At 51.7% G+C, this 12763-nt stretch overlaps 4 gene segments (V, D, J or C); 1 reads left to right on the top strand and 3 right to left on the bottom strand.

Moving 5' to 3' along the window:
- Positions 1-3: 3 nt before the first annotated feature.
- Positions 4-857, bottom strand: LOC120592417 (T cell receptor beta variable 4-1-like; the record flags this gene model as incomplete). The annotated part of the segment is given in 2 exon segments: positions 4-266; positions 378-857. Coding segments are annotated over 2 exon segments (312 nt in total), but the record flags the coding sequence as incomplete, so codon positions are not given.
- Positions 858-5044: 4187 nt separating this feature from the next.
- LOC120592410 (T cell receptor beta variable 20-1-like) lies at positions 5045-5778 on the top strand. The segment is given in 2 exon segments: positions 5045-5134; positions 5459-5778. Coding segments are annotated over 2 exon segments (351 nt in total).
- Positions 5779-5888: 110 nt separating this feature from the next.
- On the bottom strand, positions 5889-6733 carry LOC120592405 (T cell receptor beta variable 19-like). The segment is given in 2 exon segments: positions 5889-6394; positions 6527-6733. Coding segments are annotated over 2 exon segments (540 nt in total).
- A 1900-nt stretch (positions 6734-8633) lies between these two features.
- On the bottom strand, positions 8634-9448 carry LOC120592424 (T cell receptor beta variable 18-like). The segment is given in 2 exon segments: positions 8634-9052; positions 9343-9448. Coding segments are annotated over 2 exon segments (468 nt in total).
- Between the last annotated feature and the right edge of the window lie 3315 nt (positions 9449-12763).

The raw sequence follows: 12763 nt of genomic DNA, 5'->3' as shown, positions 1-12763 counted from the left end.
GGAGTCTTCCGGCACCAGGGCGTCCAGGTGAAGGTTTAAGTGGGAGCCGTCCGGGCATTCAGGTGTGAAGCGGCTGGGAACGGACACGTTTTCACTTATTTGCTGATAACTGTAGACAAACATGAGCTCTGGTGGCTTCTGCGCACTCTGTTTGTACCAGTACATAGCATCATGTCCCAGACGTTGTTCACATTTCAACAACTTCTTACTGCTCATTCCCATGGTCAGGTGTGTGGGTGTCTGAGTGATTCCAGTGTCCGTGGAGACTGCCAGGGCAAACGGACAGACTCAGACAGAGCTCAGGAAGACGGGTGTTGCTGCAGCCACAGGGGACGGGCTTGGAGTCCAAGGTCAGCCCGTTTGAGGCCAAGACTCACCTGCTCCCAGGAGACAGAGGGCCGCACAGCAGAGCAGCGCGCAGGCCATGGTGGAGTCGGGGCCGAGGGGCCGTCAGCTGACTAGGAGGTCCTGGCAGGGGGGCTGGGCTCTGGTCTCCTCGGACCTGGTTGGTGGTTTCGCCTCTGATGTCACTGTCCCTGACGGTGTCCCCAGCCCTAGGGGACGTATCTTCCTCCCCGTTCACGCCTTATATAGATGCTCGTGGAAGGTGGGTGGGAAGGACGGGGGAGGGCGATTCCCCTGACAGCTGCTCTTTTGCCATAAGCTGCCCCCCTCCCCGTTACACAGATTCTCTCTCTCCCCCTCCCTTCCCGCACTGTCCTGGGCAGCAGACCGTTTCCTCCGCGGGATCTCCTTTCTCTCCTGCTCGCTCGGGCAGGGCATCACTCACACCTGTCTCCCTCCGCGTGTCAGCTCCACGGAGCCCTCTGTCCAGCTGCACAGGGGGAGGAAGACTGGACGGGTCGGTGCCCGTCATTTAAATGCACACCTGTGATGCCAGCCTAGAGCCAGACACTGGGAGGGGTGTTAGGGGCCCATACAGGAGAAAACCCGCCTTCGCCCCTGTGCTGAGGACACGGGGCCTGGTAGAGCTTGGAGCAAACGGGCTACTAAAGATGTCAGCAAGGCATTGGGGCAAGACACAGGAATCTCAACTCGCGGATGATTTTAGTTTCCCATCTTTAATGTCCACAGCTGATGCTCTCAACTGACATAAGGACGCAGCCCCAGGGCCCCAGCACCTCTTGTCCCCACATCCCTGCAGTCAGTCCCAACCCCCTCCCCTCACCCCAGCTCAGAGGTTTCCATGAGGCCACAGCGCCTCCTTGTGGCCAAAGTTCGCAGGCCTCTCACCAGCCCAGGGGGCACCAGCCACCCAGACCCAGCCCTGACTCCACAGACAGGGAGCTGCGGTGATGGGCATGAAAACCCAGGGCAGAGCGAACGAGACAGAAGCCACCGCAACGGCAGAAGCGGCTGGTGACAATGCCGCTCGGCCACACACCGAGGACAATCCACGTTCACCCAGGGGAGATCGGCTCTGCCTGGATTCTCGGTCATCAGCAGACACCGCCCTATGAGCAAGCTCGAAACGGTCCGTTCACCCCCAGAATCCTTCTCTAGTGGGGTCACTAAACACAGTCACGGATAAGCACTGGGGAACAAAACGCATCGTGTGATGCTCAAGAGACATATTCTGAATTTCAGTGATTAAATCGCTACGGGCATGTGACAGTGCAGTTCCTCATCTATCACACGCCAGGGACACGACAGAATGACCCCCAAAGCCCGTCCACACCTGCAACGTGAGAAACCCAACCAGGCCCCTCTGCTCGGCAGCTGTGCCCCAGTGTGGGACGAGCTGGGACGACAGGCCCTGAGCCATTTCCAATCACTATGTAAACTACCTGCTTATCCTTTTTGTCCAACTATGTTATTGGAATATCACCTATTTGCCCAAAATGTACTATTAGGCCAGTTTTGAGTTTTCATTCTAGACAATTTCAAAATATGAACACACACAAAAGTGAAGTGATGTGTAATTGCTAAATGATTTTTACCATTTATTATCATGTTAGATATTTATCACCAAAGTGGAATCTCAAAAATCTAGATCAATCTGCGTTGGGGTCGAGAGGGTAGTTACCCATGCTTCAGGTCAAAAGCTGGTAATGAAATTTCTTTTAACCCAGGGGCGTGCTGGGCCAGGAGGAAAATGCTAGCATGCTTCTAATGTCATACATGTCACCAGATTTTTAATGTGGCCCGTGAAACAAAAACATAACGGTATCTGGGCTGGAATTTGAGCAAAGGGGATTAGATATTCTCTCCTGCACCGATTGCACGTAGGAGGGGCCTCCAACCCACGGCCGGTGGAGATATTTCATTCCTAGACAAGAACCTAAAATTAACCCTCGTGGAAAGGCTAGCACTGTTCCTATTAAAATTATTATGACGGACACACAGGACAGCAGGAGACACTCTGGCTGCCCCTCTATGTGAAACAGCGAACGTCTGAAGAGATAAAATTCATCGCACTGTTTGTCTTGCAACAAGTAAGCAAAATTCCAAGGATTACAAAGAGCAAGAGAATTGAAACCGAAACCTGGAACGACGAGTGAGAACGAGAGGCTCGGGCGTCCTGAGAACGACAGACACAATGAGCATTTCCCGAAGCAGGGGGTGAGCGGGGAGTCTATCATCTGTCATCTATCTATCTATCTATGTATCTATGTATCTATCTATGTATCTATGTATCTATCTATCTATCTATCTATCTATACATCTATCATCTATCCTCTATCTATCCTATCTGTCTATCAACTTCAGGACGAGAGAGTTTGATTTTACAATCCAGCTTTATTTTTTTTTCTGGTTTTCAAACACTGGGAAACAAAAGTTAACAGAAAATGGTTTCTTCCTTCAGAAATATAATAAAAGCCCACTGGGGAAAGAAATGTGTAGGAGACAAACACTATAATCCAATATCACATGATGTGTGCTCTAGTCAGAGGTGGCAGCGGGAGTAACACGGCCAGTTCTGTCTGGTGACATCGGGAAGGGCTTCAGAGAGAAGGCAGCACGTGGGACGAAGCTCAGTGGATGAGTAGGGTGGCACCAGGGGGACACGCACTGACCGTGATACAGGCGTAGGGGGCGATGTGGGGAGGCTGTTGAGATCATATCAGGAATAAAGCGATCAACCCCCACCCAGAACACGGCAATAGGAGAAAATCTGGAAGAAGAAGGGAGCGAGGTCACCGAGCAGATGGAGCCTCTCGTTCTGGTGGGTCTTCCGTGGATCTGCACAGAAGTAGCTACAAGACACTCTGGCACTTACTAGAGAGAGTCCGGCTCCACGGAGGGAAATATTTGCACAACTTGCCAGCAGACGTGTGGTCAGTATTGTTTTGCAAGTGAACTTTATGGTCTCTGCATAGTTCTTCCCTGTCTGGTCCCGACACTTATCTGAAATTAGAAGGCGGGTGTGATTAACTCTTGGAACCCCATTTGTTTATAAGGTTTGAGTTGATCACGTAATTCTATTTCTAGAAATAAATCACAGTCTATAGTATTCAGGCGAACCCTCCCACTACATACAACTAAAAGTACGGGATTGAATGGATTTTCCAATATTCTTGAAAGCGTTTAAGAGCCGCAGTCCGTTCTCCTGCGTGGCCTTGTGTCCCCTGGGACGAGCCATTTCTGGAAAGTGGCGTCTGTCCCGACCACGAGCTGCAAGCCCTGGCTCCCTCGTCGCATCGGGATCCCCTCCCGAATGCTGGGTGAGCTCGGGCTCTCTTCTCTTGTGTCTTCTGAGGCAGCTTCACTCACACGAAGACCAACGTGCTGAGACACTGGGATGGGAGAGAGACACTGGCCTCTGCACGGATGGAGAACACGCGAATGTGCTCTGCGGAGCTGACGTTCTCTGATTTAAAACAAAACAGACAACAAAGAACGTCGGGAGTTCTCTGGATCTAAGATGCTTTACATTCACGGTCCTGTCCAGACCGGGCTCACAGACACCTCCGGGTCCACCATGTCCTGAGCTTTTTGGCACCTAGAGCTCTTTTCTTCTGGGTGTAAGCCGGACTCCAGAGGTGACAATGGGGTGAGGAAATCTGTCCAATGAGACGACGAAGCTTAAAGGGAAGACAGGAAGAGACAGACAGGCTCACTTTGTTTTTGGTTATCTTGGGTGTAACTAGAAAAAGTTGAAATATTCCTAAGTGTTTCCTGAGAGCAGGCATTCGAGAGGCCCAGGTGGGATCCATGAGACCCCTTGGAACCCAGCTTGGAAAATCGTACATCGTCACTTCTACCACATTCTGGCAGCCCAGACGCCAGGGGAGGGGCTCACAGGCGTCAGAATACTGGGGAGTGAGGCCGATCTGGGCGCCGTCTTTGAATAACGCGAAACGCTGGGACTCCTGACCCTGTTCCTGACCACCTTGGGCCAAGGATGACTTCAGAGCATGACGACAGCTGTGTCATTTGCCAGTGTCCATCCTGAGGCCACTCTCATCAGGGACGACACGAAGAAGAGGGTCCTGGGAAATGTGTCTCCTCCTTAGTTAAGCAGATACAATATGGAAACACCACAGGTACATATACCTGATGGCTGGAAGTCCCCAAAAGGAGTAGGAAGATTTCCTCCTATGCCAATGGCTTCAGCCACGTCCATCCCGTGAATGCCATAAACCTATTCTTTGCAGAAAATGTTCAGATGTAGAGGGAGGTGGCCACATTCTAATGCGGTCCACCCCAACTATGAAAAAATACAGCCACAGGAGCACACATGATGATGCGCTTTAAACAGGTCAGTGTCGTGCACACAGTTAAATTTAGTGTGCACTAATTATACTGACTATGCTAACAATCTATGTCGCTATAGTACGAACAGATTTCATGCATCAAGTCTTCATCTCACCTTTCTTACTAATCTACTCCAGAGAAAATTAACTCAGTATTAAGTGCAAGATCATTTCCAGGGCCCCTTTCAGCAATGTGTGGTTCTTTTCCCAGTGAGGGAGATTGATGGATCCTGTGTCATTGGCACAGGACTACAGCAGGGGGCAGAGGAGAGCATCGTCGGGGTTATGTAAACCTCCATCCATCCTCCCAGGGTGGAGACAGGCAGAGTGAAGAGCAGGTCATACCTCCCTTGAGAGCCCTGTGGTGTGAGGCCACGACCTGGAGATGCTGCTGCTGCTTCTGCTTCTGGGGCCCAGTAGGAGCTTATAGTCTGAGTGTCCTGGGCGCGTGTGCACGCGGGTTGTCACGAGTGACTGGTGGCCAGAGAGTGTGGACTGTTTTATGCCGATCGCAATGAGAGGGGACACCCATGCCCTGTGGAGGGAACGGTGAGGGGAGATGTCCCGAGCCAGAGGAGGTGGGGGCGTCTGGTCCTAGGGAGTCCGACAGGAAGAGGCACAGAGCAGCCAGGACTGGGAGCTGGGAGAAAGGAGAGGGGCCGAGGCTGTGAGCTGTGTGTCTGTGGTCATGTGTGACGGGGCCCGCGGGGCCCTCACCTCCCTGCCCTCTGTTTCCGCAGGCCCCGGGCTTGGTGCGCTCGTCACTCAACAGCCCAGCACGGCCATCTGCAGGAGCGGAGGCTCTGTGGTCATCGACTGCCATGCTGTGGACCTTCAGGCCACAAATGTGTATTGGTATCGTCAGTTCCCGCAACAGGGCCTCACACTGCTGGCGACTTCTATCCTGGACTCCAGCGTCAAATACGAACAAGGTTTCACGGCGACCAAGTTTCCCATCGGTCATCCAGACCTAAAGTACTCCAACCTGACGGTGGCGAGTGCTCAGCCTGCAGACAGCGGCCTCTACCTCTGTGGTGCAGATGACACAGCCCTGGACTGAGATCAGAGCCCCAGTCAAGAACCTCTGCACGAGCCCCCTCCTCTCCACCCACCCCGCACCCAGGGAGCCCTGTGGTAGCTGATCCATGACAGATGTAAGGATAGAGATCTATGTCACTTTTCACACTAGCCTAGGGTGTTGCTGACGTGTTGTGCGGTTTCCACGCAGCCCGGTGAGGGCCCCAGCTGCCTGGGGGGCGGGTGCAGGTCGGAGGAAGCAGGAAGGCCGGGTACTGAGGACAGGAAGGCCCTGCCACCTGGCGGGGAAGCAGGGCTTGGGACACATTCATGTGCAGAGAGGAGGTGGCTGTGCCTCACTGTGTCTACACTGCTGGCGCAGAGGTGCAGAGCTGACTGGTTCTGTCGGGCCGATGTCACCGTGAGGGGAAAGGATGCCTTCTTCTCCCGCGAGGCTGTGTAGCCGTCACTGAGGTCTCCTTTCTGAAATTCTCCTTCACGTATTGAGTAGTAGATGAGTCTCAGGCCTTGCCCCGGGTCCTGTCGGTACCAGTACATGGCGTCATGGTGAAAATCCTGTTCACATTTCAGTGTCGCTTCTTGTCCTTCCTCTACGAACAGGTATTTTGGGGTCTGAGTGACTCGACCACCCATGGTGCCTACAGAAGGAAGAGGAAGGCTCTGGGAATACAGCCCAACACGGGGCCTGACGCTGCCGTCCAGGGAGAAAGGCTTCCATCTGGAGCCTGTCACCATCGGGACACAATTTGCTCCCTGAACCCAAGACTCACCTGCTCCCAGGAGACAGAGGGCCACACAGCAGAGCACCTGGTTGCCCATAGTGGGTTGGGGGTCTCCTCGCAGCTCCAAGCACCTCCTGGGAGGATCTGGGGCTCCCCTTGCTCTGTGTGTGGAATCGGAGGCCAGAATGGAGAGCGAGAAGGGATCCCGAAGATGTTGCAGACGGGCTCCGTGATGCGGCAGAGGGGGAGACAGAGGCGAACTCGAGTCACTCGGCCCCGCTTTGCTCCCCTCTCTGCCTCCCATGGGGCCTAGTGGGCCGGCGGCACCACCTCTCCAGGCCCGAGCCTCACTCCGATTGGCCCGCTGGCTTCTACCGTCCTCCTCATGGTGCCCTTGACCCCTGGAGGGCGCTGAGACACTCCTGTCACAGAAGGGGGCGTTTGTTTGAATCCCAGCCCTGCCACAGGTGCGGCTCCTCCGAGCCCCATCCCGCACTCAGGCCGAGGCCCCGCTGCCCCCGCACGTGTCCCCGGCTGGTCGACTCCTCCGTGGTTGTCACCGTCTGAGGCGCTGCCCCGTCCTTCTCCAGGGCCCGACCTCAATGCCACTGGCGTTGTCTTTGGGCGTCTTTTCATTTGTTCTTCATTCCTCAGATGAGTTTGTTTCGTACCTTCATTACTTTTCTGAGTTCGCTCAGTGTCTTTTTGTTTTTTTTTTTGTTTTCATTTCTCCCCGTTTTTGTTATTTCTGTTCGTAATATTTGACCTTGTGGTTCCGGTTGGTTCCTTCCGTGCTCGCCTGAGCGGATTTCATTCTGTTCAGGGCGCAGACTTAGGTTTTCTTCTGACTCAGGGTTGTTTTTAGGGAAGGGAGGGCGCGAGGTGGGTTTTTCTCTTTTCAAGGGTTTTTCTATTCTCAAGTTCATTTTCATCATGTCGGGGTGTTTTACGATACACCCGGCTCAATGGCATTTTCTTTTTTTTTGTATTGTTCAGCGAAGTCTGGACACTGGAGTCGGCTGGTGTGTGTTCCCGGTCGGTGTCGTGAGTCGTCTTCTTTCGTGATTCCCAGGACTGTAACTTTCCCCTTTCCCGTCTTTCTTCTTTCACTGCCCAGTGGCCAGAGCACGTTCTTCCTTCTGTCGTGTCTTTCTCCCTCCAAGCTCTGTATTCAGAAGACCGTTGTTAAATCTCGTGCCTGGCCCTTTAAATGGGGGCACATTTGGACCCCCCCTTCCTCCTCTTCCCGCTTGGGTCCGACTCAGAGGTCTCTTCTCCTGGGGTCTCTCCAGCTCCCCCTCAGGCCCCTCTTCTGTCCTCCGAGTGGTTCTTCTGCACCCATCCCCTCCTCCTTGGCAGGTGACGAGGGACCTGAGCACAGGAGACATTCTCAGAAAACCTGAAGGCAGCAAACACAGCAGGTCGTCATGGTTTGCGCCCAGTCTGGTGTGGACGAACTTCGTCGGAGCATATGTACTGGAAGTGACTTCGCATTCTGCCTTTTGATTTTCTGAAAGTGTTTCATCTCGGCCATTGAAGAGGAACACTGTTGTGTAGGGGCTCACGTTGGTCGAATGATGAGTATAAAAAATGTCTCCTGATGTAACACAAAGCTGGGGTGACATGTTTCTATGAGCAGTGTTTGGGGCCAGATTTGTCTCCTGAATTCCAGACAGATTCATCCAACTCTATTTTCACCATCTCTGGGACATCGCACAGCAGGGGTTTTTCATCCCGGCATCCGTCCATACCTGCTCAGGCACTAGGCACCAAACCAGGATTATTCCAGAAAGAATAAGAGGCAGCACAGCATGGCATAGAAAGCATAATCTTTTAAGCCACCCAGGCCTGGTTTTATATTCTATCTCTCTCTCTCCCTCTCTCTCTCTGAGTTTGAGGGAATAAAATGAACACTTGGAACCATATGTTCTCATGTTGAAAATGAAATGATATTTTTCTCGCTTGATTGTCTTGCTCTTTAAATAAAATTCTATATTTAAAGAACGCAATAGAGAACTTGAAGTACAGTATAAAGTACAGGAAAAAGAAATATCAATCAATAGATACGTAACCTTTCTCGGTGACAGGGTCTTAGTTCGTGAGCACGGGTTGGGATGTCCCATGCTGTTTGTACGGTCGTCCCGTATTTCCGTCCTCACCCCACTAAACGCCTCCTAGCTGCTCTGTTCACTGAGCAGACACGTGTCCCCAGCTGTCTCCAGGGCGGGCCCGGGGGACGTTTGTGCACTGGGAGGATGTGACTCTGCACTGGTGTGGACAAGGAGCTGGCACAGAAGTACACGGCAGAGTCTCCCGGCTCCGCCAGCTGGATCTTAAAGACATTCGGCCCCTCTTTGGGAAATTTGGCAGAAAAGCGTTCCTTCGGCATTCCTGACTCGTCCATGATTTCTTCTTTCCGGAGGTAAATCATGAATTTCAGCTCTTCCCCCGGGAGCTGCCGATACCAGTAAACATAGGTGTGGCCTTCCTCTGGGCTGCATCTCAGTGTTGCCTCCTGTCCGCTCCCCGTGACCAGGTGTCTTGGGTCCTGGGTGACGCTGGCACTCGAGGGACCTCAGAGGAGAGGAGACGGGCGTGAGACAGACTGGTAACGGTCGAGGAAGTCTGTGGCTCACAACGAGGCGACCCGAGGCCGGCTCAAGTAGCTGTGAAGTCTCCTGCGCTCATTTAAAAATTCTCACACATTTTGCTTTTTATTCCACAGGGCCATTATTTGTTTTACGGAAATGCCAATACCTTTGAGCAAATCTTTGGGCAACGTGGAGGCCCAGGGCCTGTTCGAGACATAGCTAAGGAGCCACAGACAAAGCCCAGTGATGCTGATCCACCGGCCGACAACTCACCTGTCCCCAGGAGCCAGATGATCCCCCAGCAGACGAGTCTGGTGCCCATGGCAGAGCTGGACGTGCGGGGATCCCGTGAGCAGGGCAAGGAAGGGTGCTTCCTGCTTAACCCGGGGGGCCGAGCTCACAGCTGCCTCCTGGGGGGCGGGCCTTCCTGTGGGGCCCAGTGGGTGAGGCCCCTGGTTATGGAGAGAGAGAAAGAGGAGCTTATTCTAGTTATAAGGATATCCATGTGGATAGCTCAAATGTGCTCCAGTTTCAAAATGACCGGAACTGAATATCTCTGCTGAATTATCTCTTGGTTGATCGTCTGGTCATTCTTGACATCTTGGGGTTGCCTTCATCCATTTAATATCCCTCACCTTTAACAGGTAAATGTTAAGATTCTGTTCATGTTATATCTCAAGAATCGAGTCTTTACAACTCGGCCTCTTTCCCGGGGAGTCCTCAAGAGCCGCAGTGTTAGCAAGAATCCCGCTAAGTCAGCTAGCCAGACCCCTCACCCTCAGTATCTGAGTACCCTGGTCTGTGGGCATCCCTCGCCCCCAGCATCCCGCAGGGTCTCCCTGGCGTGCCTTCGGCAAGGATCTTCCCAGCTCAGATGAGCCAGAATCCCTCCTCGCCCAGCTGTTTCCTCCGACTAGTTCTCCACCCCCCGAGCCCTGTCCCTCCCCATCCATGGCTACAAATTCCCGTTTCCATTTGTATTCGGAGCTGAGCCCATTCTAATGTCCCTATTGCAAAACCCCATTGCTGTACATGTCCCTGAATAAAGTCTGCCTTTTCGTTTTCACAAATGTCTGAATACAATTTCCTTGAACTGAATATTAATAAACAATGACTTTTAACAGAGATGCGATCCATAGTTTGTGTCATGACCTGAAATGGCTGCGTAGATTATTGTCCAAACTGGGCCCCTTTAATATGTGAAAAGCAGTGCTATTAATAATAATTACGCCAGGACGACAGGCCTGAACCGGGTGTACCAGGCATGGTATACCAAAGCCTTTGATGGCCTTACACCCTGGGCTCTCTGACGCTGTCCTTGACTGCCATCTGGCGGCTGCGGGAGACATTGCGGGAAGTATGTACCATTTTCTTGGACACAGCCACATTTTAAGTGTGTGGCCGCAGTGTTGAAGCATACGGGATTGATCTGTAATGTCTCGTCCAACCCCAAGCTCTCTGGATTTGGGTCATCTACACGGACACCGGTGCTCACTCATTTCCAGGTGGTCGTAGTGAATCTTCCACAGCGATCCCTGGGGGCCACTCGTGTATTCCTATTTCACTGCTGCCCTTGTGGGACGGTCAGTCTTATGCGGGGCGCATGTGTGGGAAGAGGACTCTGATGAACCTGTGGCGGGCACCATTTTGCTGTTTCAGAAAGAACTCGCCTATCGGGGAACACTGATGGGGGAAGAGTTTGCAGGGGAGTTGTGTTGGAGGCAAAATTGGTACGAATTTCTTAATGTTTTGGTAACATAATATCAACCTCACATATCTGGTCTCCTTCCTCGAAATTTTTTTGACGGGGGGAGAAGGAGGAGCTGTATTTATAAACTTGGACACCATTGACTGCCTGATTCTGCATTATTTTGTAGGAATTTCAGAAACCTTGAAGCATGCCCATTGCGATCGTGGAAGAGACAGTATACAGTCTCGCTCTCTCCTGCTAGCGGCTGGACACGCGAGAAAAACCTGGTTCTTTCTTGTGAGGCAGGAAGACAAGTTGGGGGGTCTTTTCAAAGGTCTCCTGGAGTTTGGGGAGGACAGAAGCCAGCGGGTTTGCACCCTGGAGGGAACTGGCTGGGCCTCACTGTGACACAGAGAGAGAGCCGAGTCCCCCAGCGCTGTGGGCTGGATCTCCAGGGTGGAACGGGTTCCATTAGGTTTGGGGGCTGAGAATCGCGCCTCGGGCATCCCCGACTCAGCCCCAGGGTTCTGGTATCGCAACGAAATCAGAAACTCCATTTTCTGCCTCGATCCTGTCGGTACCAGCAAACCAATATGGGACCAGACATTGGATCGCATCCCAGAGTCACCCTCTGTCCCGTCATGTTGTCACGTGTTGTGGAATGTCTCTCTCTTTTAAAGCTGAAGAATAAAGCGTTGTATTTATACATCATGCTACACTGAAGGTTTCGCGACGAGGTTGGATCTCACGCTAAGTGTTCTCACCCCCATTAATGAAATTCTATTCCTGCTCCCCACTCTCCCCGAACTCCCGGGGCATCCAACGCCATGAACTCGTGTTTGTTTTCCATTTTTTCTGCATCAGGTGAGATTTTAATTCTCTCCTTTCCTAAACGTGTCTTCACATTATTAGTGACCTCCATGCCCCACAGAGAACAAGGGGATCCTCTGCCGCTCTGCTTAGCAACCGCGAACCACGTCCCTGTCCACCTCCTCCTCCCGCATCACGTCTCCGAAGCCGTCCAGGGTCCCGTTGCATCTAAGCCTGGAACGAGATGAGTCTGCGCTGTTCATTTCTTCAAAAGGATGCGGAGAATGCACGTGATCTAAACAAGCTGTAATCTACCCCCTGGTTGAATCCTGTGGTCATATCTCTCAAGATGCAGGAATTTTTGAGACCGTATCATGAAACCATTAAATGTGAGAAGAGGTCCCCAGAGAAACGCAGCCCGAACATCTCATTTTACAGAAGAACAAATTTCAATCTAGGCAGGTGACTAAACCTCGAGAGGCAAGCCTTAATCGGTTACGGGAAAAGGGGTGTGGACGTTTGGTCAGCCAAAGAGAGAGGGGAAAACAGAACTTTGACGTTTGTTGGTGGCTGTACGTGCTGATGTAATGCACTGTGTTTTAGTAGGAATATCTCTACATGGTCCTCAAAATTAAAATAAGGACACATTCTCATCCTCTGAATCAGGCGTCTCATAGCTAGTAGATGCCAAATCCTTCTCACATTGTTGAACGCTATTCATTCATGCATCTGTTTATTCAATTGGTCATCATAAAAATTTGAATCTCGTAAAAGTCATAAAATACGTATTGGGTTGTAGAAGTTGTAATAGATTCCAGACATTTCTCTTGTTTCAAATAAGTCATGATACTTGATATTTTTTATTAATATTAAAATTGTAGAGCGAACCCTGGTAATTTTAACTTATCTTTCAAAGTACCACATCTCAGTTTTGATATAGGTCCTATCTGGGCCATTTCAATGGTTCACAGATTGATATCGAGCAAAATAGTTCAGTATGCTGGGAAAGCATGCATGCTCCAGGCAGTACACTTGTCTTCAAATCTGACGCAAGTTTTTAGCAGATCTCATTTTCCCTACTCGATAAAGAACTGTGAGACGGCTTCAACACATCTGTAGGGCAGGTTCCCTCCTCGGGGCAGGGATTCATGGGAGCAGGGCTACCTCCTGTCTGGATCTGCCTTTAATATGTTG

The sequence above is a fragment of the Pteropus medius genome, unplaced genomic scaffold, assembly GCF_902729225.1.
Source record: "Pteropus medius unplaced genomic scaffold, Ma_sr-lr_union100, whole genome shotgun sequence".
NCBI lineage: Eukaryota > Metazoa > Chordata > Mammalia > Chiroptera > Pteropodidae > Pteropus > Pteropus medius.
The sequence above is the reverse complement of the archived record's forward strand: the minus strand, read 5'-3'. Positions and strand labels throughout refer to the sequence as shown.